Source organism: Oscarella lobularis, chromosome 2, assembly GCF_947507565.1.
Source record: "Oscarella lobularis chromosome 2, ooOscLobu1.1, whole genome shotgun sequence".
Taxonomy (NCBI): domain Eukaryota; kingdom Metazoa; phylum Porifera; class Homoscleromorpha; order Homosclerophorida; family Oscarellidae; genus Oscarella; species Oscarella lobularis.
In genome coordinates, this window is record NC_089176.1 from 1,537,064 (window position 1) to 1,564,710 (window position 27,647).

At 46.7% G+C, this 27,647-nt stretch overlaps 5 protein-coding genes and 1 long non-coding RNA gene across 14 annotated transcripts in view; 3 read left to right on the plus strand and 3 right to left on the minus strand.

Moving 5' to 3' along the window:
- Positions 1-120: 120 nt before the first annotated feature.
- On the plus strand, positions 121-2,397 carry LOC136199963 (iduronate 2-sulfatase-like). 4 transcript variants are annotated; one of them, XM_065990279.1, is made up of 4 exons: positions 121-1,604; positions 1,698-1,817; positions 1,877-2,103; positions 2,149-2,397. In XM_065990279.1, exons 1-2 carry the CDS (start codon positions 125-127, stop codon positions 1,733-1,735), a joined length of 1,518 nt encoding a protein of 505 aa, XP_065846351.1. In that variant the 5' UTR covers positions 121-124; the 3' UTR covers positions 1,736-1,817; positions 1,877-2,103; positions 2,149-2,397. The 4 variants fall into 4 exon arrangements, with proteins under 4 accessions (XP_065846351.1, XP_065846352.1, XP_065846353.1 ...); XM_065990280.1 differs by having other exon boundaries at positions 1,877-1,961; positions 2,023-2,397; XM_065990281.1 differs by having other exon boundaries at positions 1,698-1,826; positions 1,877-2,397.
- On the minus strand, positions 1,884-3,409 carry LOC136184145 (protein saal1-like). The gene is made up of 8 exons (XM_065970992.1): positions 3,191-3,409; positions 3,057-3,140; positions 2,925-2,995; positions 2,800-2,859; positions 2,632-2,744; positions 2,459-2,585; positions 2,324-2,406; positions 1,884-2,267 (listed from the first exon to the last, which is right to left on the minus strand). The coding sequence occupies exons 1-8, from the start codon at positions 3,407-3,409 to the stop codon at positions 2,002-2,004; spliced, it is 1,023 nt and encodes a 340-aa protein (XP_065827064.1). The 3' UTR covers positions 1,884-2,001.
- A 17-nt stretch (positions 3,410-3,426) lies between these two features.
- On the plus strand, positions 3,427-14,403 carry LOC136199959 (neurogenic locus notch homolog protein 1-like). The gene is made up of 25 exons (XM_065990265.1): positions 3,427-3,547; positions 3,599-3,670; positions 3,720-3,975; positions 4,042-4,197; positions 4,398-5,657; positions 5,715-6,590; positions 6,778-7,239; positions 7,300-7,566; positions 7,618-7,814; positions 10,665-10,998; positions 11,050-11,198; positions 11,248-11,365; positions 11,416-11,508; positions 11,563-11,652; positions 11,705-11,935; positions 11,992-12,393; positions 12,454-12,639; positions 12,700-12,819; positions 12,876-13,013; positions 13,069-13,191; positions 13,249-13,371; positions 13,418-13,494; positions 13,550-13,644; positions 13,700-14,080; positions 14,140-14,403. The coding sequence occupies exons 3-25, from the start codon at positions 3,936-3,938 to the stop codon at positions 14,273-14,275; spliced, it is 6,054 nt and encodes a 2,017-aa protein (XP_065846337.1). The 5' UTR covers positions 3,427-3,547; positions 3,599-3,670; positions 3,720-3,935; the 3' UTR covers positions 14,276-14,403.
- Positions 14,404-14,533: 130 nt separating this feature from the next.
- Positions 14,534-16,228, plus strand: LOC136199970 (uncharacterized). Its single transcript, XR_010673266.1, has 3 exons — positions 14,534-14,745; positions 14,809-15,586; positions 15,643-16,228. It is a non-coding gene; the product is annotated as an uncharacterized lncRNA (long non-coding RNA).
- A 33-nt stretch (positions 16,229-16,261) lies between these two features.
- On the minus strand, positions 16,262-19,125 carry LOC136199969 (uncharacterized). Its single transcript, XM_065990292.1, has 11 exons — positions 19,042-19,125; positions 18,839-18,925; positions 18,691-18,780; positions 18,484-18,626; positions 18,296-18,437; positions 18,043-18,243; positions 17,926-17,990; positions 17,438-17,877; positions 16,976-17,384; positions 16,885-16,925; positions 16,262-16,835 (listed from the first exon to the last, which is right to left on the minus strand). Exons 3-6 carry the CDS (start codon positions 18,731-18,733, stop codon positions 18,236-18,238), a joined length of 336 nt encoding a protein of 111 aa, XP_065846364.1. The 5' UTR covers positions 18,734-18,780; positions 18,839-18,925; positions 19,042-19,125; the 3' UTR covers positions 16,262-16,835; positions 16,885-16,925; positions 16,976-17,384; positions 17,438-17,877; positions 17,926-17,990; positions 18,043-18,235.
- Positions 19,126-20,234: 1,109 nt separating this feature from the next.
- Positions 20,235-27,647, minus strand: part of LOC136199958 (uncharacterized) — a 29,927-nt gene continuing 22,514 nt past the window's right edge. For all 6 annotated transcript variants that reach the window (XM_065990259.1, XM_065990261.1, XM_065990260.1 and 3 more), the window contains 32 exons: positions 27,458-27,612; positions 27,281-27,400; positions 27,115-27,234; positions 26,928-27,050; positions 26,754-26,876; positions 26,563-26,697; positions 26,397-26,510; positions 26,112-26,339; positions 25,939-26,052; positions 25,782-25,892; positions 25,617-25,730; positions 24,211-25,568; positions 24,099-24,155; positions 23,943-24,049; positions 23,782-23,886; positions 23,615-23,724; positions 23,472-23,559; positions 23,327-23,417; positions 23,184-23,275; positions 23,050-23,133; positions 22,861-22,998; positions 22,691-22,802; positions 22,538-22,641; positions 22,100-22,487; positions 21,747-22,048; positions 21,623-21,698; positions 21,519-21,575; positions 21,358-21,456; positions 21,081-21,299; positions 20,720-21,017; positions 20,433-20,670; positions 20,235-20,362 (listed from right to left, as the gene is read on the minus strand). In XM_065990259.1, coding sequence (XP_065846331.1) covers positions 20,344-20,362; positions 20,433-20,670; positions 20,720-21,017; positions 21,081-21,299; positions 21,358-21,456; positions 21,519-21,575; positions 21,623-21,698; positions 21,747-22,048; positions 22,100-22,487; positions 22,538-22,641; positions 22,691-22,802; positions 22,861-22,998; positions 23,050-23,133; positions 23,184-23,275; positions 23,327-23,417; positions 23,472-23,559; positions 23,615-23,724; positions 23,782-23,886; positions 23,943-24,049; positions 24,099-24,155; positions 24,211-25,568; positions 25,617-25,730; positions 25,782-25,892; positions 25,939-26,052; positions 26,112-26,339; positions 26,397-26,510; positions 26,563-26,697; positions 26,754-26,876; positions 26,928-27,050; positions 27,115-27,234; positions 27,281-27,400; positions 27,458-27,612 — 5,599 coding nt within the window. In that variant the 3' untranslated portion in view covers positions 20,235-20,343. The remainder of the gene's footprint in view (positions 20,363-20,432; positions 20,671-20,719; positions 21,018-21,080; positions 21,300-21,357; positions 21,457-21,518; positions 21,576-21,622; positions 21,699-21,746; positions 22,049-22,099; positions 22,488-22,537; positions 22,642-22,690; positions 22,803-22,860; positions 22,999-23,049; positions 23,134-23,183; positions 23,276-23,326; positions 23,418-23,471; positions 23,560-23,614; positions 23,725-23,781; positions 23,887-23,942; positions 24,050-24,098; positions 24,156-24,210; positions 25,569-25,616; positions 25,731-25,781; positions 25,893-25,938; positions 26,053-26,111; positions 26,340-26,396; positions 26,511-26,562; positions 26,698-26,753; positions 26,877-26,927; positions 27,051-27,114; positions 27,235-27,280; positions 27,401-27,457; positions 27,613-27,647) is intronic.

Sequence of the window (27,647 nt, forward strand, 5' to 3'; positions counted from 1 at the left end):
TCAGGTTGCCTGTGGCCGATTAGAAATTGCCTACAACTGAAAATTCTTTTTTTCCAGCGGGTTACAGCGCAGTAGCATGCACGTGCAGCTGACGTTGAGAACAATCACGTGTGAAACTCAGAAGATGGGAGTTGTTTTCCTCGCTTTCTTCGTTCTCGCTGCGTCAGCGATGTCGGTCGAGGCATCCAAAAATGTTCTCTACTTCGTCATCGACGATCTACGTCCAGGCTTGGGCGCCTACGATCAGCAGAACATCCTCACGCCGAACATCGATAAACTCGCCGAAGAATCGCTCGTTTTCGAGCGAGCCTACTGCCAGCAGGCCGTCTGCGGTCCTTCGCGCAATTCGTTCATGACGGGCCGCCGTCCCGACACGACGAAAGCGTGGAATTTCAAGGATCACTTTCGCGAGCCGAACATCGGTCTCAACTGGACTTCGATGCCTCAGTACTTCAAGAACCACGGCTATTTCACATCGGGAGCCGGAAAACTGTATCACCCGGGCCTTCCGCCGAACAACGATCCGCCATCTTGGTCAGATCTCGACAAATTTCCCTACGTTTTCCCGCCCGTTCGCGGATGCCCTAATCGAACCACGTGGTGTCCATTGCCGCGTAAAAATAACACGTTTTGTGACGTCAATTCGACTGACGTCATTGTGGCGCGACTTCGCCACGCCGCCGAAGCGAAAATTCCATTCTTTCTCGGCCTGGGCATACACAAGCCCCACCTGCCTTGGCGCTATCCCAAAGATTTTCTCAACGCCTATCCGTCAGCTGATCAAATCGTCCCGGCGATTCATCGTCTAGTGCCGGAGGGAATGCCGCCCGTCGCCTTTCATCTGACACTGAATAAGAACGAGGACTTGGCAAAGTACGACTACAATATCACGCATCCCTTCCCCGTCGATCTCCAGCGCGAAATGCGACGGCAATACTACGCGGCGACGTCCTACATGGATTCGCTCGTCGGTCGTCTGCTCGACGAGTTGGATCGATTGGGATTGAAGAACGACACGGTCGTCGCTTTTCATTCCGATCACGGCTACCAGTTGGGCGAGCACAACGAATGGTGCAAGTCGACGAATTTCGAACTCGGTACGCGCGTGCCGCTCATTGTCCGCGCGCCGTGGATGAGCGAATCGACGGGACGGAGAACGTCGGCGCTCGTCGAACTCGTCGACGTCTATCCGACTCTCGTCGAATTGGCCGGTCTGCCGCCGGCGAGTGGGGAGAATCTCGATGGCGTTTCTTTGGCTCCTTTGTTTAGGAATCCCAACGGGACGGTGAAAGATGTCGCGCTTTCGCAGTATCCGAGATGCAATCCCAATCCGGACGCGTTTCCCAATAAGTGTCTTAGTATCAATCGCACGCGGTTTGATTTTATGGGGTATAGCATGCGTACGGATCGGTATCGATATACAGAGTGGGTGCGATGGAATGGGACCGAGCTGAGACCGGAATGGTCGGAGAATATTGGAGTTGAGCTGTACGATCACCAGGGCGATACGGAGAATGACTTTGACGCCTACGAGAACGTGAATATTGCTGAATCGCAGCCCGATCTTGTCAAGGAATTCAGTTCCAAATTGCACGAGCTTTTTAGTAAGTGACTTCTTACCAGCTCGAGTTCTGGAATGTCTGCTGTAGTCTGTATCACGTGCATATGCAAATTGAGATTCGTTCTCCTGTTGTTAGGTTCAACGACAAGTCAGAAAAGGAGTCGGCGTGGATGACGCTAACGTGGTTTGTTTCGTAGCGGCATCAGAACGGGTTTTGCGGCTTCAGATTCCTTAGCAGAACGGTGGCGCGCTCCTTGTATGTACCGTACGTACATCAATTAAAAGATATTTTAACTAATTAATTTATTTATTAAGTGAGCGAATTTTCCGTTTCCGGAAATTTACTTTGAATTGGTTTCAAGAAACCATGTCAAAAGTTCAAAATGATGCAATAGGAAACGTGACTGCTAATATCGTTATGCATTTTATAAGGTCTTCCGTCAGTTTTGTTTTTTCTCAAGGAGAAGCTGCACTGTTTCCGTTATTGAATCTTTGAATTTTGGCTTGACGAATTTTGCTATCATTCTCAGGGATTCTATTAGGTGAGAATTAATTTTTTCCCTCTTCACTAATGGAAAGGAGAGCAGGACTTGAAGAAGAGATGACGCAGCTGATAAGTCGGCTTCAATCTCTTCAATCTCGATTTGTGACGACACGCTTGTCACATAGTCCGATACAATAGGCAAAACTAAGCTCGACGAGTCAGCTATAGAAACCATTGAACAGTGACGCATAAACTTGAAAGTTAGTAGTATTTATTACTTATCGCCTTCACGCTAGTTTCTGTTGTTGTTAAAAAGTGTAGCATTGTGACAAAAATCCCAGCACGCGAATGGTCAGATTCCCTACTGAAAAGGTTTTCACAAAACTCGTGTCGCATGTCTAGGCAAGGGATACCTGACTTGTGTGAGGGCTTCGCACATGGCTCTGATACATTGCTCGTGATTAGCCATGCTATCCACGAGAGAGTCGTCCATGTCGAAGCCGTCATTTATTAGGTTGCCACAAGCAACCAAGAGTTCAACTAACAATTGATGTTCTGCACTTTACATTGTAATCAATATACATACCATTTAACGAACTCTCCAATATGAAGAGCAAATGATCCTGATTTTGACGATTTTGTAGCTCGCTTAGCCAACGCGAACCAACTTCTTTATCGTACAAACACGTACGAAACAATCTATAATGAGTGTTGCTGAAAAATTAGCCAAACTTAATTAAATAAACGTTATGACCTAATTGCTTCAAGTAGAGTAGGCGGATCGCCACAACCCAAAATCGATGTCAATTTAGAACTAGTTATAAATTAAGTTGACGATGAACTGTAATGACGTAAAACTGCGTGTCTTTTGCTACCTACATTTCTAATGATATTTCTTTGCACGCCGAAGGAATACAAGCCATATTGCCTAGTATTCCCACGCAAATTTCCTACATGGGCGTAATAAGACTGATATTTTTTTCATTCGTTCTCTTGCGCGTCATTGAATACCTTTAGACGCGGCTTCGATGTAGTGTCTATAACTTTCATAGTCACTTCGATGGCGTCGAACTGGAGCAGAAACTCTACGACGTCCTGTACAGCGGTAATTTTCAAGAAAACAGATTCGTCTTCGTAGTTCTCACTTTATCTGTAGCCGAATCCCACAGCTGGCATAAAGAATCTTCGAGATCGGCTTCGAGGTCCGAAGAATCGGCCTCTTCTCGAGCCAGACGCATCAATACGCGCAAAATCCAGCGCTTAGAGTAGACCGTATCGCCAATTGCTTCCTTTTCTGCAGTTTCTTCTCTTGTTTCGTGTGCTGGCGGCGACGGATTTCGAAATTTTTCTTCCTCAGCGGCCATAGCATACGGGGTTTCGACAGACAAAAATGGGTCTGTTTCAGCACGGATTCTAGAGTAAACAGTGGCTTCTGTGGTTGGTTTTCTTGCGCAGTTTGCGAGTGGGATGCTCGTCTGTTCAAGCACGGTTCAAGCGCTACAGTAAAGCAGATTTTATCGTTCGATTTTGAGGCTAAGAGCTTTGCTGTTTAGACAAAGTCGCATTTATGTAACGCTTGTGGCGAAACTTTCGCTTGTGTACCCTCCTGAATCGCAGTCAGTAGGGTAGGATACATTTGGCCTCCTTCCATAATTTGCAGAATAAGAATTTTAGTTTTTTTCGCGGATTTTACTGACGACGAAACCCACTACAGTACCACTTGTACCACTGAAATTATTTTGTCGAGCGGGCGAAGTTCATGACCACGCCTGCTCATGCATACCGCGGGCGGAGCCTGGTACCTCCTCCTCACGTGTTGATACTCACGTGAAATCTTCTTGCGCTGGCAAGTGTGGTGCAGAAGTGTGGTGCAATCTGCAAGTTTGAGCCATGTTGGGACGCAACGTAATCACTTTGCTAGCTCTGATAGGTACGACAAGGTGATTTGAAAGGGGTGTGGGTGGGGTCGGGTGATATAGTTGTTTACCAACTTTAGCGGCTTGCACTCATTTACGTTGGGCCAGTGCAGCGACGCCGCCAAAGGCTTGTCTGTCGAGCGAATTTATTTGCACAACGAGCGGCACGTGCCTTGCCAGCTCTAAACGTTGCAACGGCGTCGTCGATTGCAACGACGGATCAGACGAAAATTGCTGTAAGTTTTTGTATTTAATCGAACGCGAAAGCGAGCGTTTAGGAATGAGCGATTTTTTTAGTTAGTTGTTTATGCTAGGAGTCCCCGCAACTTTTAATTTCATTAATATCCAACCTCGCTCATTGGCTTATAACGGTCATCGAGTTAGATCTATACACGTGCTTCGATTTTTCTGAGCGACTCGTTCTCCTTCTTTTTAGGCAATCAAAACAGCAACTCGGGCAAAAAGTTTGTCCTGGGATTTATTCCGAATTTGTACCACTCTTCAAATCTCGTCTTTTTTCTGACGTCCGACAAATCTCTAAACTATTCTGTCAGCTGTCCGGGTCAAAATTGGCAAAAAACAGGTTCACTGAAAGCAAACACGCTAGTCAGCGTAGTTCCTCCTCGTTCCTACGCAATGCGACTTGGATTGAATGGCAATAACGGCTTTCTCATCACATCTACTGAAGACATGGTCGTGTACGGCCTGAATCAAGCTCCGTATATCACCGATGCTTTTCTCGCCCTTCCTACGTACATCCAGCGATATGAATACGTCGTCTCGTCGTACAAAACGCGGAGTAGTAGTCCGAGCGTTTTCGGAGTGGTTGCTATCGAAGACACAACAACGGTGACCGTTTTGGCTCCATTTACCTTGAATGACGGCTCCAAGTCATACGCATCTAACAAGAACCACTCCTTTGTTCTCAATAGCATCAAAACGGCTCTTTTCAAAGCGGACGACGTGACGGGAACTCGAGTCTTCTCAGACAAAATAGTCTCCGTCTTTGCCGGACACGAATGCGCCAACGTTCCTTCCAATATCGGCGCGTGCGATCATCTCGTCCAGCAGATTCCGCCCGTCGCCACGTTGGGTCGTCGCTACGCTACGGCGCCGCTGGCGACGCGAACCGCCGGCGACATCTTTCGTGTCGTCGCCGCTCACGACGGCACCGACGTCACCGTCGACGGCAAGGTCATCAAGTCGGGTTTGTCGGCGGGAACGTATCACGAGTTCAAGGGATCGTCGTCGTCCTATTTGTCGGTCGAGACGTCGAAGCCGGCGATGTTCGTGCAGTACGCGCAGGGAAGTCAGGCCGATCGCGTTGTCGCCGATCCGTTTATGCTTATCATGCCGCCGATTGAGCAATTTCGCGATCGTTACACCGTCAGCACGCCGGCCGCTAAGCCCGTCGCTTTTAATAATTTCGTTGGGCTTATTGTTCCCGAGGGACAAGAGCAAGGCATTCGTCTCGACGATCAACCGTTGCCTAAAGCGACGGTGTGGAACGATATTACCGGTCAGAAACTCAAGGGGGCGACGTTGAAAATTGCGATAGGGACTCACACGATTCATCACATTTTGCCTGTCGTCAAGTTCGGCCTTATCGTCTACGGATTTGCGAATTACGATTCGTACGGTTATCCAGGCGGACTTCAGCTTCAAGCTGATTGCTCAGTAAAGCCCAAATCATCAGGTGTCCGCTAAGAGATTACTGTGTACTACTGTCATGTAAGGAATATTTCTTATTTAGATGTTAACGAATGCGCCACGAACAATGGACGCGGTCCTTGCGATCACTATTGCAACAATACGTACGGATCCTTTCAATGTTCTTGCAAAGACGGCTTCGTCCTCGAACCCGATCTCCGCACGTGCGGCAAGTCGCTCATCTCGTGTTCGTGCGCCAACAACGGTATCTGTCGCAAGGGTGGTTTCTGCGAGTGCCGTCTCGGCTGGGGCGGCGTCAACTGCACCGAGCCCCGATGCAATCTCGTGAACAACTGCAGCGGACGAGGTAAATGCGTCGCTCCGAATAAGTGCGATTGCGCGCCCGGTTGGTCCGGTTTCGGTTGCGCTGTCGACACGTGCCCCCAGTATCAGTCGTGCTCGGCGTGCGTCTGCAACGAGCACTGCGGCTGGTGCGACACGACGCGTCGTTGCGTTCGAGGCGACGGCGATGGACCGAGCGACGCGTTGATGTCGTGTCCTGCGTGGTTTCCTCACGCGTGCGTCGCCGTCACGAGCGGACAGGGTGACCTTCCAGTATTGAGCCAATTCTCGGTTCACGTCAAGGTCATCAACTGCGACGCTTCGTGCGGACTGTCGTCGGTTCTATTTCGCGGGAATTCTGTTCGCGTCTACGGCACGAAGGCTTGGTGCAGTCGTCGTAAGCGAGCGTGCGTCGAATACTATAATTGTTATCAGAAGTCTCAGTCAATTCGGTGTCCGGTGAATAATCAACGTGCCGTTGCTTGCAGAGTGTTTACGGATCAACGCTGCGCAGCCGGTCGACCGCCGATTTCTCTACCGGCTCTACCGCCTGCGACTCCAACACCCATGATTCCCACAACACTGTCGCCTCCCGTTATCGGTGGAGGCGGCGGCGGCATTCCCGGAGCAGTTATATGTAAGAATGCTATAAATTTGAATTCTCGAGTTATTCATTGATAGTCAGCGTGCTGGTTTTTCCGCACGATAATAGCCTAAATTTGTATACGTACTGTAGAAGGTATTTAAATTATCAGACGAATTTACTATATATTTTACTTGGTAGCCAGACTAGACAAATGCTTACTGATATTATTTTTACATAGCCGTTCTAACTCCGCTGAACCTTCACTTTCACATCTATTGCGCAACGGGCGAAAAAATGTCGAATTGGGACGGGTACGGATGCTGGTGCGATCAATCGTCCTACGACGTTGATCTGTCTCCACGTCTGCCAGTCGACGATACGGACAAATGCTGCTTCAGTCACAAGGTGTGCTACGACAAAGCGCCGGACAACTGCGATTGTCATTCAACTTCTTATGGAGTCTACTCGCCAACATGCGCCAATTGGAAACTTCAGAACGGCTACTGCGACGAGGTGTTCAAGCTCAATCGCTCGGACACGTGCCGCAAACACTGCTGCGAGTGCGACTATCAAGCTTCGCAATGCCTGCGACGGAATCGAGCAACGAAAAGAGACGATCTCTGGCGCAGGTGGGTGAGCACAGACAAAGGACAGTGTACGAAGACTTGCGGAAGCGAACCAGGCTGCTCTTGTGACAGAGGTACGAATAGTTGTGTTCTGCTTGTGGACTTATAATGACAAATATGCTCATCGTTCTTAGACTGCTCGGGTCACGGAGTGATGACGGGGGCTGGTCGAGACTCGTTCTGTTTGTGCTTTCCCGGCTGGGCAGGAAAGTGCTGCGACCAGGCGGACTGCTCGTGCCGACACAGTAATGGTTTGGAGTGCTCGGGTAATGGCCTGTGCAAGGCGGCAGTTGGCGATGGAAATCCATCGTGCAGTTGCAAAAGAGGTTGGACGGGTGCGTGCTGTGAGAGACGAAATCCGATACGTTGCTGGGGCGATCCTCACTGCTCGACCGCCGATGGTAGGTGCATGTTATTGTCGGGATTTTCATCTGAGACTTATATTTCTGAAGGCCGATCATTTGACTACATGGGAATTGGAGAGTTTTGGGCCTGCCGTAGCAAAAAGAATGACTTTGGAGCTCAGTTTCGCCTATTCGGGTATAGATCCGTATCACTAACTGGAGGCGTAGCACTGAAAACTGGCGACTTCTCGACGAGCGTGCTCACAATTGGCACCAAAAACAGCGGCGACACTCTACCGAGAATACACTGTAAAAACAGAACTCACTTGAACGCGATTTTGGCGTTAGCTCAGCACCGAACGGATATAACCCTCAAAGTGTTTCGAAAGGCTGGGCCGTTTGTGTTACGCTAACACCAAATTTGGTTCAGTGTAGCGCAAATGAATGCATGCATGATCAAAGTTGGGGCGGGATGTTCTGCAAATACAGTACTTGAAAGGACGGTTTGCGTTTTCCCTTAGTATCATAATTGAGTTTCAACTAAACGCTTTCTCCGTGAACGGTAAAGACAGTCAAATAATTTTTGCCCTTTTCTGACGAGTTCCGATTGAACACCAAGAGAATATCGCATCCGTTGAGTTGGTAGGCGCGGCTTTACTATTCGGTGACAATGCACGAAAAATTTGCTTGGCTAGAAGGTAGTTACTAAAATATTTGGCTTATGAGCTTGCGCAGATTGGCACTGAACCTCGTGCAAAGGTGTGACATAGTTCGCCATCGGAGCTCCTTACAACTGTAAGATATACTGCGTGCATGCTCTCCGAACGGCGATACTTGGTAGCTTTTTGATATATCTACCGTCCAAGTTTCTTTTCTAATCGTTCTACGCGTCCCGAGTTACATGATTAGGCGAAAGTAGCGTTTACAGCGCTCATGTCACTAATACGCGTGCCTAATGGTCTGTAAGAGCGTCCGATCTAACCCGTTTGCCTGGCTGTGACGTGGCGGATCGCTCCAGCGGACCAAAAAAGGTTTTCTTACACCTTAGTTCACGCATGCCGCATGCTAATTCGGCTTCTGGAGCCTCCGATCTAACCCGTCTGATGGCTGTGACGTGGCGGATCGCTCCAGAGGGCCAAAGAAACACTTGCTGTTTTGTGTGGGCATACCCCATGCTAGTTAGGCTACTGGAGCATCCGATCTAACCCGTCTGCTTGGCTGTGACGTGGCGGATCGCTCCAGAGCGCCAAAGAAACACCTGCTGTTTTTTTGTGGTCATACAGCATGTTAGTTAGGCTGCTGGAGGTTCCGATTAAACCCGTCTGCCTAGCTGTGACGTGGCGGATCGCTCCAGCGAACAGAAAAAATTAACTTACGCATACCCATGCTAGTTAGGCTTCTGGAGCATCCGATCTAACCCGTCTGCTTGGCTGTGACGTGGCGGATCGCTCCAGAGCGCCAAAGAAACACCTGCTGTTTTTTTGTGGTCATACAGCATGTTAGTTAGGCTGCTGGAGCTTCCGATTAAACCCGTCTGCCTAGCTGTGACGTGGCGGATCGCTCCAGCGAACAGAAAAATTAACTTACGCATACCCATGCTAGTTAGGCTTCTGGAGCATCCGATCTGGAGCATCCGATCTAACCCGTCTGCTTGGCTGTGACGTGGCGGATCGCTCCAGAGGGCCAAGGAACACCTGCTGTTTTTTGTGGTCATACAGCATGTTAGTTAGGCTGCTGGAGCTTCCGATTAAACCCGTCTGCCTAGCTGTGACGTGGCGGATCGCTCCAGCGAACAGAAAAAATTAACTTACGCATACCCATGCTAGTTAGGCTTCTGGAGCATCTGATCTAACCCGTCTGCTTGGCTGTGACGTGGCGGATCGCTCCAGAGGCCAAAGAAACTCCTGCTGTTTTTTGTGGTCATAGAGCATGTTAGTTAGGCTGCTGGAGCCTCCGATCTAACCCGTCTGCTTGGCTGTGACGCGGCGGATTGCTTTAGCGGACCGTAAACGTTCCTCTTCCGGTTTAGTTTACGCATACTGCATTCTGACTGCTGCTGACGCCTCTGACTAGTAAACTGAAAATTTTTTATTGTTTAATTGCGCATGCCGCATTCTAGTTAGGCTGCTGGAGCTTCCGATTAAACCAGTTTGCCTAGCTTAGACGCGGCGAATTTCTTCAATGAGCTGTTAGCATGCAATGATTGTTTAGGCACACCGCGTTCACCCTGTATATAGGCTGCTAGAGCAACCGATTTAATTAACTCGTCTGTCGTTTGGCTGCAAAGTGGTGGAGTTTAGAATAAATGCACTACTGTACTTGGCAAAAGATTTCTAATTTTAGCTACAAGCTTCCTTGTATGACTGACCACGCAATGTCAAACGGAGGCACTTCCCATTAACTCTTTTGGGTAATTTCGTGGCTGCAATGGATTCTAATATCAGTTCCATAAGAGTATGTGCATGAGAAACATTCAGCATTTTTTGATGAACTAGTTATGAGTTAATTTTTATGCTCCTTGATAGGTCACAAATTGTAACTAATAAAGATCGCTTTACCATAATAATTTTAAATTAAAGGACTGAATATCCGTGCATAGAGAGTAGCAAAAAAACGCCGTGAATGTTTGTGAATTTATAGGTAAAGTTATGCTTCGTAATAACGACGCGCAAATTTACCCACACCCTTGGGTAGGCTTGCTGGGGGCTCACGCATGCACATCATCAAACCAAGGCGGCTAATAATTCAAATTCACAAAAATATGTTGCAATTAATCTTTAATGAGGTTTACGTAGCCGTTAACACAGGATTGGCATAGCCTTTGGACGTGTTCAGAAAGAACTTTCGAATAGGTAAGCAAGCACCTCCCGGCTTATTCACAGTGCCTTCTAAAGCGTTATCGCAACACTAAAAGTTGGTGACTCTACAACACTGCGCCTAAGGTTACTTTGAGCCAAAGCTAAGGTTAGAATAGTTGCAGTGACTGTAACCTCGAAATTGTGTTAGCACAGCACCTTCAGTTTTAACAGTGTAAGGTAATTTATTTAGAAATGCAGATCATCTCTGTTTACGGTAAAGAAAGCGCTGACACTAGACGCTACTTGCCTCAATGCAGAATTAAAAGTCTTGTATTTGAGTTACCTTTCTTTTCTTTTAGAACGAATGGCACTTTGCTTTCCTCTGACTGGTCTAAGTATCCGATGACGTACGATGTGACGCCCGACATCAAGCTCTACGTTAAACCAAGACGATCGGGCGGCTCCGTCGTTGATCTCGTCTTCCAATTCTCTTCTGGTGTCGTTTATTCGGTTCACGTGCGATACTCCGGAGGAATTGGCCGACAGTACGTGGATACGGAGTTTGGCATAACACCCGCGTTTTATAATGCGACTGAAGGCCTCTGCGGCATCATGGACAACGATGTGAGAAACGATTTTACTGGACCCGCCGGTAAAATCTATTCCAAACCAAAAGATTTCGGCGATTCTTGTATGGAGAATTTTTGAGTGTTTATCCTTCGTTGATGCGTTTTTTTGTTAGGGAAAGTGAAAGGCAGCGGGAAATGGACTCGCGAGTGGTCCTGGCTCAACTCGAATTTTCATCCAAATGACCCAATGGACGGCGCCTATACAAACCCGTTTCATGTTGGGGGCGGAAGCGTTGGCCAGTTGCCTGCTAATGACAAGAAGGCAAGGTTATAAGAATTTGTTAACTGGGATGTGACTCGTCGTCGATCAGGTCGCCGAAGACAAATGCAAAGCTCTTGGCCTTGCCGGCGCTCTTTTGCAGGGCTGCATTTTAGATCGAGGTCTAACAGGCGATGACGATATGCTACAGGCACCCATTCTTCACCAAGGTAAGAAAGACTTTTTGTCTTGCGTTTTAAGTCACACTATCATTTCTTAGGCAAGTGTCCAAATCAGTGTTCTAATCGTGGTTCCTGTATTAACGGAAAGTGTCAATGCGTCGGTACTTGGTCTGGAGACGATTGCAATACCGGTTGCTCTAATATGCGACAACGATAAACGCATTATTTTCAGTGTTCACGTATAGGTGGCTGTGTTAACTGTCCGGCAAACAGTCAGTGCATAAACGGATTTTGCGAATGCAATGTTGGATACTACGGAAAGAAATGCGACCAAGGTATTCTGTCACATAGCAAAGGCGTTGTACGAACATTGTCTGATGCTCATAGCTTTGTGCACCGGCGTGAGAGACTGTTCCGCGCACGGCAGCTGCATTAAACCGGATGTATGCAGCTGTAATCCAGGCTACACTGGAGCGGACTGCCGCAGGAAAGCCGTTTGTTTGCACGGCTGTTCTGGTAGTGGAATCTGTCTGGGAAACGAAAAGTGCCTGTGCAACGTTGACTGGACTGGAAGCAAGTGCGATGTGCGTTCTTGTGAAAGTCTGCAGTTTTGTTCAGGTAAATGTAGTTGGAAGATAAAAAAATACTGGCTTAGAAATTCTTTTTTGGTCAAGGTAATGGCAAGTGCCTGAATGGGACATGCGAATGCTTGCCAGGATGGGAGGGTTCCGCATGTGACCAGTACTCTTGCGACGATCTCAATGACTGTAACGGCAACGGGGACTGCACAAACGACAGTGTCTGTTCCTGCTACGCCGGCTTCACTGGGCCGGCGTGCACGCTGAAGACCGTCTGTCCTTCGGTGTCCAACTGCAGTGGAAACGGAATTTGTCTGAACGAAACAAAGTGTCAATGCTACAGCGGCTACTACGGTGACACGTGTGAAAAGTTTGAATGCACAAAGGGTTGCTCGGGACGCGGAACTTGCGAAGCGCCGGAGACCTGCTCATGCATTCTGGGCTGGACCGGCTTTGATTGTTCAACGCCATCGTGCGAACAGCTGCACTACTGCTCAGGTTTTATAATCTTAGAGAAAGCTTTCTTGATTTACCGTTATAGCATTTGCCTTTACGTAGGACACGGGCGGTGTGCTGGAGTGAATTATTGCGAATGCGACGACAATTGGACGGGAACTCTGTGCAATATTTTCACGTGCAATTCGAATAATCGTAGTGGAAACTGTTCCCACCACGGAAATTGTTCGACACCCGGTCAGTGTTCTTGCGATAAGGACTATTGTGGAAACGATTGCGAGTATAAAAGTAAGTCTCGGCACGTGTGCATCTAATGCTTTTGCGAATAATCAACGATTTTTGCATAAGTCCGCGACGAGTGCCGATTATCGAATCCGTGTAGCCACATTTGCACCGATACGTGCGAGTCGTTCAGGTGCTCTTGCCCCGACGGTTATCAGTTGGGACAAAACGAAAGGACGTGCACGGGTCTGCATTAGCTTTATTGGCGTTGTGTAATTTGATCGAGTCTATTTATGTCATAGACATCGACGAATGCGATAGCAAAGCCTATTCGTTTCGACTCAACAACTGCGAGCAGATGTGCGTTAACACGATGGGTTCATACAACTGCCGTTGTAAGAAGGGCTACTCTCTCGCCAAAGACAAAATCTCGTGCCAGGGTACGATTTCACCTGGCAAAGTACGTACCACTGATGTAAAGATTTTTTGTTTCAGATACTGACGAATGCAGTGACGGCTCTCACAACTGCGAACAGCTATGCAAGAACACAATATCGTCGTTTATCTGCCTCTGTAGGCCCGGCTTTGTCCTCGGCAAGGACGGCGTTTCCTGCATTGGTATGCTCTCTTTTAATTCTATTACAAAACGTGAAGCTATGTTCTTATTCGAATCAGATGTGAACGAATGCGGCCTAGACACCCACGACTGTGATCAGATTTGTCTAAATAACGAAGGATCGTATTCTTGTGGCTGTGAATCAGACTACCTTCTCGCCGCGGATAAAAAGTCGTGCGATGGTAAGTCATTCAAACGTAGATATTGCCTTCAACGAGAACAATCTAGAACCCCCGACTGCCGCTGATCAGCTTGTTGCGGACGGCCTAGTCAACGTTACGTTGCGAAATAAGACGGAAGATGAGGTGCAGTCCGCCTGTTTAGGATTGCTTTTCTATAGTTGACAGAGTCTCTTTGCAGTTTATGGAGCTTAAGAAGAACTTCTCAAAACGCGTCAAAGATGCGGCGAATAAGTTCTGTCCTGGCTCGTTAGTGCCGGTTGAAGATTGCTCGTTGTACGTCGTTCAAACGTATAATTTAATTTTTCACACGACGCGTTCTTGTTTGAAGGGACGATTATCTGCTGTTTGTTCACATCTACGACTACGCTTTCTTTGAGGGAGACGTGGTCGTCGTTTTCTACGTCATGGTTTACGGCACGAAAACGTTTCACATTGAAGTTCTACCCGCTCATGTGCTCGCAGATATTGTGGAAGAAAATAAGCAAGACTTCGATGAAGAAATGGTCGATATCGGACCATTTTATGTTGCACTGGTTGGAGGAACTTTCCAGCCGACTGAAATTTCTCCAACAAATGAAAAAACCACCACCAGTAGCAGCAGCCATTTTTTTACGTCAGCGGTTTTTGCTGCTGTCGTTGCTTCGTCCGTTGGAGCTATTTCACTTCTGATTCTCATTTTTATCACGGTTTGGTACTGTTTTCTAAAGAGGTACGGTCGAATGCGTCTATATTCTTCACGTTATCTGCTCACCTTTTGTTTGCTTGTAGTAAATCAAAAGCACCCCATTCCAGCTCTGGTCATGGTCGGAAAGGAAACTTTGATGTAGGCGAAATGCCATCGTTTAGTCAGTCTGGCCACGTGAGAGGAATGGCAGTAGCTAATCCGGTTTTTCAAATGGAGTAGGCTTCCGAGAAAGGACCCGTTGTCAATGTTTCAGTGTTATGATTATGTCTTCTCTTGACTGCTATCCTTATTTGTTCTTTCTAGTTGTTCTTTCTTAGTTGTCTTGTCACAGTTATAAAAATTGGTTTTTGCTGGTGAGCGCGTCAGAATTAGAAGAGGTTGGAGGGAGAGATAATTATTCCACCTCCTACCTAATCTACACACATACGGGAGTCCACGAACAAAATAGCAAGCGAGAAGAAGAGCTTCGGCGTCTGAAATGAAGACCCAAGAAGTCGATTTCTGCTTTTGCAGTGTCTCGTCTTCATCTGCTGGCGGCGACGGATTTCCTCCTTCGCCAAGACGCATTGCTGCTGTCCGTTTTCTTCTCTCGAAGCGGCTTTGCCGCCGTGCGTCTATTCTATAGCTGGTATACTCAGCTGCTTCGCATTGCAGTGCATTGTCTGATCGATCGCTAGATCTAACAATGTGTACGTAGCAGACGCACGTCTCGGATTCTCGGATCAATCACCTAATTTTCACTCGTCATTTAGGTTGCATCCAACCGTGCGTTGCGCTGAACTCTTCTTCGGTGCGACTACCGATAAATCACACGATGATCAGTTTTTGATCAATCGGTCATGAACTGGCAAATGTTTCTGCATCTGTAGCCGGATAGCTGCACGTGATCATTCCCCATCTTCGCGAATGCGGACGAGACGTATTTGATCTAAAACTGTCGGCACTCAGAATAAGCGGAGCAGCTCTTCTGTGTCGTGCAGCGAAGCCACTCAAGAGTTCGAGAGCGCGGAGGACGTAGAGAATCGTATGAGTGTGTGCTTACCTTCGCATTACGTAGGTAGTCTAATGCAGGAAACGGAAGCATACTTTGCCAAAAGTTCAAGGAGGTGGGTTAATTAACGTTACTCTTGCGTCGCCAATCGCAAAGAGGACGGCGCTGTTTGCTTCCTTCGTTGGAAATTGATGTGACAAACTTTATATGTACTGACTGACGCCGCCTTCAGCCAAAGCCAGGACTTTGAACCTTGCAACGTGCAAACGTAAGGCGGCGAAATGACGCGCGTGTTGTAGCGAATTCAACTGTTTCACCATCGCCTACGTCTGGTAATGACGCCTTCGCTGCAAACGACTTCCTCGCCTACCGGTGAAGAGCCTTTGTCTACTCCGTCCGGTACTAATTATACTGTATATAACATTAGCGCATATATATCTTGAATCGCACGTGCTGCTCTTCTATCCCGTATGCTCGAAGAATCGTCTGGAGTATTCTGCCTTGTGGCGGGCCTGTAGCGATCGTACGGCGAGTTCCTAGTAAGTGCAGCGCCTCTAATGTCGTTCACGAATCTAATCGCTCTTGTTTCCTGCAGCAGGAACCCGCAGCGATCCATTTGCAAGGTTTGCGCCGCTGTCGGGGCGAGACAACGCCAGATCGCGTTTGCTGCATTACAGTCGACATTGTAGCTGGTCTCCTAGGTATCGTAGACGTTATGGAAACCGAGTGCGCGAGGTAAATCATTGAAAAGTAGTCTGTAGCACCAATCCGGGGCAGCCCATCGAGCTTGAGGATCTAGTGACAGATAGCTAGAAAGCAAAGTTGAAGGTAAGACTGTTCGAATCGTCACAAAAAATTGCGTTTTTCTAGGCTCGCCTAAGGACAATCGGACGAGGCAGATGAAGAGCTTTCCGATGTCGCCATTCACCTCCGGGCCCCGAGGTGACTAAATAAAACCGGCCCAACTCGAGCCAGAGAGGTTAAACGCGGCGCAAACGCAGGGGATTCAATCCCCTACTCCAGTGGCACGAGTGATAACCTGCCACCCCACTTGGGCAAGACGCGGTGGGTGACAATAGCGGTCCACCTGTGCCTTGGTACATAAAGGCACCCCCGGGACAGATGGGTCACTGTCTCCCCGAAATGAGGGCCTGGGTGAAGGGCCCTCTCATTGAAAGACGCCAGGGAGGACGCTAGTTTTTCTTTTGCAATACTTCCGGGTTAGTTCCGGGTTTATTTGAAATAAAAATACATAGCTTCGCTACGTGCTCAATTCGCGGGCAGTTTTTGATGACGGGTCTTGCCCGGGACCCCGGACTTCGCGAAGTGCACCACGCGAATTCTACTTGCAAGCGCGCGCGCAACTTTCACGAAAAAACAGGGCTGGTGATTATACAGGAGATGAAAGGATTTTTTGACAATGGTCACATTTTGAACTGATACAGTGCCAGCGGGGTCTTCGACGATCTCCGGGCTTTCTCTGATGTCCTCCAAATTCCACAACGAGTACGAATAGGAAAAATTGACGCGAAGATGTTTGGCTGGTCCTTCATGTTCGAGCATTTCTTTGATCGCTTCAGAAGAAGACGTCTGAACGAGGGACGTTTCTCAGGATCAGCAAGCCCAGCATTGACACATCATTTTATAGCTAACGTGATCACTCTACTGTACGTAAAAAATAAAAGACTCACAGTTGATCTGAGCAATTCTTCGGACACGATAGACGATGTCCATTGCGTATGTGTGAAAGAAGATCCTTACTCGAAATAGACGGATAAGGAAAATTGCCTGTAAAATCAAAGATAGCAGGACAACATATCATCAAGGTCTCACATACCAAGAGTGCAAATTTCCCACATGACCACTCGAAAAAACCATCTACAAAAAATTTGAATTCTCGTTTATTATTGATTCATTTTATCTCTTACGTCGCTTTGTTTGGTGAAGTGGCGATCGCTGATCGCCTCAATCGACATCCAACGAAAGGGAAGTCGTCTCGTCGTTTTCTGCGGATAGATGCCGTCGTTGTGAACGACTCTCGTCAATCCGAAATCAGACACTTTGACGAGTTTGTCCTCCAAGACGAGAACGTTTCGACAAGCCAAGTCGCGATGAACGAGACCCTTCCCAGTCAAATATTCCTAATAGATACCCTGGGTCTTCCTCTCTTGAGATAACTGAGTAGGTCTCCGTGAGGAGAATAATCAACCACAATACAGACGGGATGGCATCTTGTTATGCATCCAAGCATGCTGACAATATGCTTATGCTTTCCAATACGTTTCATCAGCTTGATTTCTTCCATCAAATCAACCAGATGCTCACGTGTCCCATTCTCTAAACAGAAAACCCTATTAGCAAAAACCAATAACCTATTAATTAATCCATACCTTTCAACATCTTACAAGCGACGATTGTTTTGATTTTGCGTTCGCTGCTTCGACGCCGACTCAAGAGCCGATGATCGTCCAAGCTCATATTTCTCCGCGACGTCGACAGCGGTCTCATTCCACTGATTTCCGCCTTGAGTACGACGCCAAACGGCCAAAGAAGCCCTCGCCGATGACGTCAAGAAGCGTCATATCGTTCGGCTTGATTTCCCATGCATCCGGCGCGTCGACGAAATCGAAAACAGGCGGTTCGAGCTCCGACGGCGAAAAGGCTATCGATTCCAAATGACGATACTCTTTCGTACTGTGACGTCGCTCGCGATAGATGGCAATGAGGAAGACGAGCACGACAAAAAGAAAAGACGAGAAGATGATGGGTAGAGTAAAAACGAGATGAGAATGATCCAAGGGATCATTACCACATGGAGACGTCGTCGAACCTTGATAATGACAGTCTACTTATTAGAAGATTGCATGCGTTTTCTTACAGGGAACGAACACTTGCTTCTTCTCGAGCTGCATGACGATCTCCTTTGTCATCTTTCACAAAAAACTAAACAGGAGCTTATAAAAAAATTTTTAGGGGTCTCTCTGAGAAGAGATACCGTTATTGTGACGTTTGTGCAGAGACGCTGCAACGACTGATCCAGGTTTTCGTCTTTGGTTAACGTCTTCTCTCGCCGTTGTCGCTTTCGACGCTCAGCCACATATCCATTTTATTTTAAACTTGATGTTGAGCTGAGCGATGTCGCTTTTCCAATTGATGCTGTGAAATTCTTGAACGGCTGAAAAAATTTCTCACAAATCTATTATATACACACATGTTTAATTTTTAAATCTATTGATTCTCATGCTTACCCTTTTGATAAGAATTTCTTGTCTTGTTGTACTTCACTCTCGTATATTGCGTTCCGTTTTTACCATAGGCGTCGACTCGGAATTCATAGTCCGTATCGCATTCCAATTCGTCAACAAGTCGACGAATATCAACAGTCGTTTCCTAAAGGAAACTAAGAATCTAATTATCTTATAAGTGATTGTTTTACTAGCTGAGTTTCCAAAGGCTTCCACTTCGGACTCCCTGCTTTTGCGATGAAAGGCAAATAGACAATATCCTGACTACTATTTCCCCAAGGAGGATCCCAGCGCAGAATCGAGTCGTCGTCTAACCGCAGACTATTATCGCTCACTGAGAAAAAAACCGCGATAAATAAATAAAGAAAGACACATATCCGCTCCGCGGTGTGCCGCACTTCCTCGCCAAATAGTAGTCGCGGCGTCGTCGCGAAATTGCATAATGAACCGCAAACGTCGCCGGCGGCGGCGGATGTGGTTTTGTTATTCTAAACCGGTTCTGACGTTAAAAGCATCCATTTGATGAATACGCCAACGTTTCCTCACTTCCTTGCACGCTTCCGTGCAGAAATTCGTGCACTGAGAAAAACGACTTTTCGTTCGGCGTCTTGCATGGAGAGGAGTTGGACTCGGCTAGAAAAGAAAACAATGAAGCCGCAGCCTTTTTTCGTTCAATATGCACGAAAAGCCGCGATAAGAATAGAAAAGGGTGCGCTTCTGCTCGAGGGCCCTCTCCTTGCTTCTCCTACCTCGTCTGTACAATCTGTTTTGTTCTATAGGCAATAGGCGATGCATTGCGTCTGCTTTTCGGCTGTCTCGATGACAAGGAGGCGTCCACGTAGGCATTCGCGATAACGGCAGCAAAGGCTAAGGTGAGCCAGAGCCGTGGCATCGTGTAGGTACCTACACGGATACTAGAAGAAGGCAGGGGGGGTTGTGCGCTACCGCGCGCTAGAGACACACCTCTTTTTAAAAGTCGTTTCTTTCTGCTCTAGCAGCAGAAACCAATACAAACACCAATTCGATGAGATGCTTTTGAAGGTAGATTACGGCGTGTGGGATTTTGGTGACGTCCACTGGCTTCTTGCGCGACTTACCACCGTCTCCCTTTTTCCGCGTCTACTGCCTAAACCGTGATTGTTCTGCTTTCGCTTTTCTGCTGAATGTCTTTCTACTGCCTGTCTAAAAGTGGTCGATTTTTGATTCACAGTCCTACTCGTCTTCTAGTAGGCTTTCTTCAATGACGACGAATTTTAGGCACCAGAAGCAGACTCGGAAAGTGCCTAGTGCAAATATCCTAGTAGCTTAGATCTTCTTTGCCACTTTAGGACTTCGGGCGGCAAAAAAAGCGTCGTCGGGCGCTAGAGAATCGAGTCCTCACGTGCAGTTTCCGGCTACTAGATGAGCTACATCTGCTCTCCTCCACACTGACCACAGCTGCTTATTTGGACAAAGACGGCTCAAAGCAAAGTAATCCCGCGTTCGTAAGCCCGTTGTCGGTGCAGGTCAGCGAGGTATAGACCCAATCTGAGACGAATGGCTCTATAACTGCAAACAGCCTAACTAAAAAGAGTGAATCAAAAATCGACAGGCTTCTGCAGCCTATCAGACGTCGATTTGAACAATAAAACGTAGTACACGCTTAGAAGTCTACGCCGGTTTGGCGTCGCAAAAGGGGCGGCTCACTTCTGCTAAACTATACGAAACACGTGACCGTGGCACGCATCTAACTCGCGTTTCCAATCCCCTTCTTCTAGTATCCGTGGTACCTACGACATCGTTTGGCGATCAGATAATCGAATGTGGAGCAGAGGAAACGTTCAGAATGTCTGCTTGGCGCCCGGATGCTGATCAAAACTAATTTTACCAAGGGCGAGCACGTGTCGTTGGCAAAAGTTATGCAACTTTTTGAAGCATACGGGCATCGAGACCAACACTGAGCTCAAGTAAAGACAATGGTAAATATTGCGCAAAACACTCAAGAATTCAGCAGACAAACAATGACATAAAACAACAACACAGCAAATAAGCATTCAGCATGAGGTCTTTGCTTAGTAGAGATGACGGACTCTAAAATAAAAATAATGCGTGAGAGAAATAGAGAAATAGCCGAGTTACATCGACATATACTGTACTGTACCTTTTGTGACGCCAACCAATCACTGCTGCTGCGACAGCAGTGACAAAAATGACCGAAATTGCCAAAGCCACGACAACCCAGTCGACGAGAATCGTCTCCTCGTCGACAACAACGGCTTTCTTTCTTGGCATTGTAGGCTTCTCATACGACACGCCATAGGTGCCAGTGACACGGCATGGAACGCCAGAAGAGTGAAAAACGCCGTCGTTCTGTGACTGATTCGAGTCGCAAGGATCGACTATGAAACACTTTCATAAGCACACGCTGATAACTAATCACAATTCTACCGTTATCTTTGCCCATGAACGTGAGCTCAATGTCCTTTGTCCTTACTGGAGCCACGCCGCCAGGGTAGAAGGCCCCAGTTGGAAAAACGATTGCCAAAGTGCGATGATCATCCCATAATCCAACAGTAGGAACATCGTTCAAATGATCTGGTGAGAAGGTGACGAGTTTCAGCAACTGAGATTGACTGAGAACTGGCGGCGTATTTGTGTCGTGTGAGAATTTGACAATAACCGCTGTTCCTGGACGGAGGCTGTTGCTTGATGCTTCTTCGACTTGAACCGACGTCACTTGTACTCTCTACAAAAATAGACAAGAAACATAATCTCGTACATTAGAATTCTAACACTCTCCTAGACAAACCTTTCGCTTCTGACTGAACGTCTCCGTGCGCATCTCTGCACTTGGATTTTTTTTCCTCTCCACGTCACGACGACGGCGGCTGGTTTTTTCAGCAATGCAGTCCCTTCCACCTTGGATAAGAAAATCCGGTGAATTGTCGTTGACAGTAGCTATGTCCACATGTGAAACAGCACTGCTATTTGAAGGTGGTTGTTCATCATCAAAAACAGTGAAAACGATCTGTAAAAATGATAGTTAGTCACTCATGAGATTAAGCATTCTCTATAGTAATCTACACCTTGCGACCAATTTTCACAAGAGACATGCCGTTGATAAAAATTGTTGGTTCGTCGGCCGAAGACGCGTAGAATAGAGCTCCAACCACGCATGCATACAGCTATAAAGAAAGAAAACATTGTACGGTAGCATGCACTTGTGCCACGTGTTGACTATGCAAACCTGGCCACTATCTATACCGGTAAACGTAAGCAGTTTACCCGATCCATCCGGTTCATACTAAGACAAATATATGTAAATGAAATTTTGGACTCTTTTCTACGCACTGTTAGGCCTGCGCAGGCTGTCGACTTTCGTAAGAAGATATACTCATCGTCGTCAAGCTTGTGAGGATAGTTTGCTCTGCAAGACGTGGTATCAGTATTGACACCGCTAATTGCCGTTTCTTACGTCAATTCTACTGTCATTTTGGAAATGCTGTTCCCTTCAATCGAATCGTCAATAATGACGTCGTGTGGTCGACTCACGACGTTCTGGCCAACGTTCTGATTTTCTTTAAATCTTATGCGATCGTCAATTCCTATTCCGACGCCCAAATCCAATTGTGGACCATCGTTGACAAATACCGTGGAGACGTTCACAAACACTGGCAAGCTTGCTGATCCCTCTTTGTCCCAAACAGTAACCGTGATTTGAGTCATAACTCTCGCTGGTTCAGAGACTGTGTTGTCATACGTCGCCGAATGCAATATCTAGTAACACGAAAAGTCAAGACATCACCTAGAAAAAACGCTAATGTGCACCTGAAGGTAAACCGCCAAAGAGGCGACGCCGCTCAGATAGACAGCGTGAGTGCCTGATCCAACAACAACAACTCCGAATCCATTGGCAACGCTTTCATCAACTGCAATGACGTCTCCAGCACGCGACGTGCCAAATGACAGCGTCGCATTGCCAGCAAACAAACTGTCCACGTCAATCAGAACGGTAGACGCCGGGAAGATGTTCACAGGTGATCCGTTCTCGGTGTAGGTAATCAAATGAGATCTATCTGCTAGTGAAGCAAATTGAGGAGGCTGACTGGACGGCGAAAATCGTAGAATTGGGCCGTCGCTGACAGGAGTGACGAAGATGCGAAGTACGGCTGGAACGCTGCTGTTTTGGCTATCGTTCACAATCACATAAGCCGTTCTTGGAACCAAAATAAACATAAAAGCGTGATAAAATTCTATGGTACATACCTTGTGTCCGATGAAAGATTGACCGGAGGACTGACATTGTTGACGAAACCAAAAGACGACAGAACCATTTGGTAATATTTAATTTCAGCGCTTCCAGACAGTCTCTGCGAAAAAATTACACAACTTCCTTGCGCCGACGCACGACAGCCTTACCAAAATCTGATGGTTGTCATCACTTTCAATAGTTATACCAAAGGCCGCCGCAGCGGAAGAATTCAAAACCAAAGCATCGCCAATGTGATCATTCACAAGACTAACTGTCGCTCTTTGTGAGAAATACATAATTAAAATTAGTTTCATAGCTATTGGTGAAGATAGATTACCCTGTCATGTTCAAGTCATTAACATCTGTTATGGTGACCGAGCCATTAAAGAAAATTGATGGGTGGCCTTCTGTGTAATCCAGAGAGTCTGGCATGAATGTTATGATCGGAGCAACGTTAAAATCAATCAGGACAATGCTGAGAAAAAATGCTAAAAAATCAAATTTGCCATTGTCGCTGACGACGTACAGAACAGTTGCCGTTGCCGCGGATTTTCCGTCAAATACCCTGAATTCAACAACAACGTTGTCCAATCCTTCAAAATCGGGCGCCCTAAAATAAAGAATTTCAAAATGCAAAAATGTAACTATGAATTGTATTACGAATTGTTGTAAGTGACATTGTTGAGAAGAGCTCCAAAAACGGCAGTTGATGCGTTTCCGGTAAGACGTATTTCTTTCCCAACCATTCGAACCTTTTACACCAAAAGCGTTGGAAGAAAATACAACGGCAGTCAAGCACGCACCTCTGACTCGACAACATCAACATGATCTCGGATCTGCAATGTCCCACTTCCACCTGGCAAAATTCTTGCCGTAGCCGATTGCATAAGATGGCTGTAAAACAGGCAGGGATTTAGCTGCACATAGGAAGAACAATAAAAATGTCACATTTCATGATCTGGGTCCGAAAGACTAAGAGAATGGCTTGTGACGTCAATAGGAGTTGGGCTGTTCTCCTCGTATCGCGTAACAGGCGCTGCAGATAAAAATACAGCTATATATTACTTCTGACTTGAGTAGCAAAAACTTACTTCCAATCGCTAAGACAGGTTCATCGTCGTTCTTCCCAACGAACTGCACCGTCACGCCTATGACAGGACTTGAAAAGCCATTCGAATCAATGACAGTGACAAGAAGAAGTCTATAAAAGATATGCGAAAAGTAAGCATGATTATGTATGCCACCTAAGTAAAGATACCTTGGATCAAAATCCGGATTTGTTTCAGAGTTAAAGTAGCCAATGGCAAGAAGAACGTGTGTCAAATTTTTTGGTGTCGCGCCTCTTACAACTTTTATCCCTTCACTGAATTTTAAAAATATTATTCTAATCTCTCTAACACCTTTTCGATTGTAACGTACCCGCCAGATGCAGTTATAAATTGCAACGTAGAGAGACCGACAATGTCATCTTTTTCTTCAGAGCGAAGTTTTCCCGCAAGAACTGCTTCATCTGGATTATAGGTCACCTGCGCAGAAAAACTGTAAAAAGTAAACAGTAGAAAAATCAGAACGCACTCTTTCTCTCAGAGAGTTCACAGGATTAGTCAATTCAATTACGATTTCTTTCCAGTCCTTAAAAAGTGAATTAGCCCGATCTACTGTACATGAATTTTTCTAAACTGAGAACCTCATTCCCAAATGCAGATGCGTTTAAATCCTCCCGTTTCGGTGCCAGCAGGACCGTCGAAGTCGGCTCACGCGACAGAACTGTCCGATTCAGTGTCGTCGTATCGGCGACGTTAAAATCAACGGCGACGTGTTTGCATTCGCTTTCCTCTCCTAACACGCCAGTACACGTAAACAAGTCGACAAGGCCACATGTGTCGTTGCATCCGTCTCCATCATTTCCTGTGCCGTTCAGGGTGTCGCACTGCTCAAAGAACTCAAGAATTCCATTTCCGCAATTGAAGCACTGACTCGGCCCGTTGAATTCCTCGTTGACCGGACACACAAAGCCATCTAGTATAGTGCAGCTGATCGAATCGCAGCCGAAGCCGCTCGAACCGGAATCGCAATCTTCCCCGGGAACTCGTACTCCATCGCCGCACGTTTGGTTGAGACAAATCGTTTGTCCTCCTGGTGGAACTCGGCAGCCGAATCCATTTTCGAGTACACACGCGGCTGAGCATCCGTCTCCATCGTCGTTACCGTCATCGTCACATTCTTCAGAATCAACTTGGAGAATGCCATCGCCGCACACTGGACAATCAACTGTCACGTTACTGTCACTCTGACCGCTATTTAGTGCCTGGCAATAATCGTTTAGGCTCGTAGCATTGGTGCCGTTGCTGATGATGCCAAAGACGCCTGACGTTTCGTTGACTGAACGACGGAACCGATTGCCACCGTTCCTTCGCCGATTTTCACACTCCGACAATGCCTTATCACTTAATTTCAAAGTCGAACCGGTTCCACCAATCAACCCTTCAAAAACAGGTGTTAGCAAATCAATAATGATAGATTGCAACCCCATGTTTTGTGCAGAGTCAACCCGTCCACAGATCAAAAAGCCTCTTTCTTCCAAAACAGGTCTAAGTACAACACTGCTTGGCGAGCCATCCGGACACAATCGCACGACGTCCAGCATTATGTCAAAGTTGACATCTCGATAAGTTGACGATTCCTCCAAAACGTCTCGCAGCAATACCGCATCACCCCCTGTAAGCATTACGTTGCACAGATTATCCCTCCGTAAACAGTCTCTAAGGCCAGTGAACAGACGATGATCGACGAGACGGCATTCTTCGGCGAACGGCGTAACCGTACGATTGACACCGTACACGTCGGCAATAGTGTTGCTTGTCAAATTGGCGAGACAGGTTAATACATCGTTCAACCATAAGTTGAAGCTTATAGTTCCCTTGGCAAAACAAGCAGGAGCTAAGAACGTATCGAGATAGTTGGGCGGATCACAAGGAAAGACGCGTTTTGTGCACTCGATAAAATCGGTGCAGTTCTCAATGCGAGACGAACAGCGAGCTTCGCCTAAAAGAACAGTGTATCAAAGAAAAACAGATTTCTTTGATTATTCACCTAAATGGCATCGCGAACCGCCGAATTCTGGTGGACAATCGCAAGTGAAACTACCGATTTTGTCCAAACACGTCCCGCCATTCTGACACGGATTCGGATCACATTCATTAATTTCTGTAAATCAAATCGAATAGGAACAAAACTAGAATAAAAGGCTATGCTCACCAATTTCACAAAAAGTGCCTGTATAGCCAACAGAGCAGTGACAGTTAAATTCATTTACGAGATCTTCACACGTTCCATTTTGACAAGGCATTGACAAACATTCGTTGATGTCTGCGATGAACAATAAGACAGAGCTGTTTAGATTCTAAGATCTAACCTGTTTCGCAATAAATGCCTGTAATTCCCTCGAGACAATTGCACGTAAATTGCCCAACTAAGTCTTCGCAAGTGCCACTATTCTGACAAGGACTGCTTTCGCATTCATTGATGTCTGAAATAAGTAAGAAAATTCAACCACAAAAAAAGCTCCTTTTGCAAAAATAAACTCACCTATATCGCATGTACGACCCGTATAGCCTAGACTGCAGTTGCACGTGAAATCGAGGAATAGATCAGTGCACGTTCCGCCATTGAGGCACGGATCGGTCGAGCACTCATCCGTCTCTTCACCACACGTCTTTCCCGTTAAACCAGGAGGACACGAGCAGAAGAAGTCGCCGCGCCGATCCTCGCATGTGCCACCATTTGTACATGGCATAGAAAGACACTCGTTCACTTCTATTTTTGAGCAGCACGTTGGACAGAAGAATGAAGTGCACTTAATACAATTCGTACCGGTTTCGCATTGAGGTCCAAAGAATCCAGAAGAACATGTGCACAGGAAAGTGCCAAATCTGTCAGTACATACCGCTCCGTTCAAACAAGGATTGGATGCGCAATCGTCAACGACTAATAAAACTCTACTGATTAATATATTTCATTAGCAAAGACGTTGGTGTACTTGCGCACGTTCCGTTGACTTCCTCGGTGAGAGGAGGACATGTGCAAACGAAGCTTCCTTCATTATTAGTGCACAACTGGCCAATAATCGGACACGCACTTCCATTGTTGTTTGCTTCTACGCACTCGTTTATGTCTGCAAACAAGCAAAAAAATTATGAGTGAGCCTAAAATGAAGAACATCTGACAAACCAAAGCAACTGTGTCCATCGGGCGCTAAGCGGAATCCGTGCCTGCACGAGCACTCAAAACTTCCATCCACATTTGTGCAGTTGTGATCACAGTTTTCCAGTCCTTCATTGCATTCGTCAACGTCTAAACAGTACATTATACTTAACGTTTAATCTTACCACACCACTACTTTACCAGAGCAATTTTGTTCATTAGCTAATTGAAATCCTTTCAAACAACTACACGTTTCAGACGCGTCACTGATATTTCTCGAGCAGATCTGCTGACAAGGATTCGAGCTCGTGCAATGTTCAGTAGCTAGAGAAAACAAAAAATGCAAGTTCAATTATATCAAAACATGAAGCAAGGAAGAAACACGTACGAATGCATGATTCGTTGTCGCCACTGAGTATAAAGCCATCAGAACAGCCACAAGAAAATGACCCTGGAGCATTCAAACACAGCTGTTGACAAGGTCGCAGTTCCTCGCATTCGTCAATATCTAATAAAAAGTGTCAATACGATATATTACAAACGCTTGCTTTTACCAATGCATTCAAAACTATTCTCCAATCGAAATCCGTCGTTGCACTCGCAGCGAAAAGAAGGAGCTTCATTGATGCATGTTTGGTTGCAGTTGTCCACATTTTCTTCACATTCGTCGATATCTGAATACGCAACTACGGTCAAGGCAAAGCTGGAACCATATCAGAAGAACTCCTTACCAACACACTTGCCACCGTCAAGTTCACTGCCGGCAGGACAGTCCGTGCAATTTGCGCCCGTCCCAGGAGCGGGAATGTCTGTGCAATTTGTGCCAATCGGACAGCCCGGATCGGTGCATCCGTTCTGGTCCACGTCACAAAAAACTCCTGTCCAACCTAAATAAGGATCTCATAAGGCAACAGCACGATT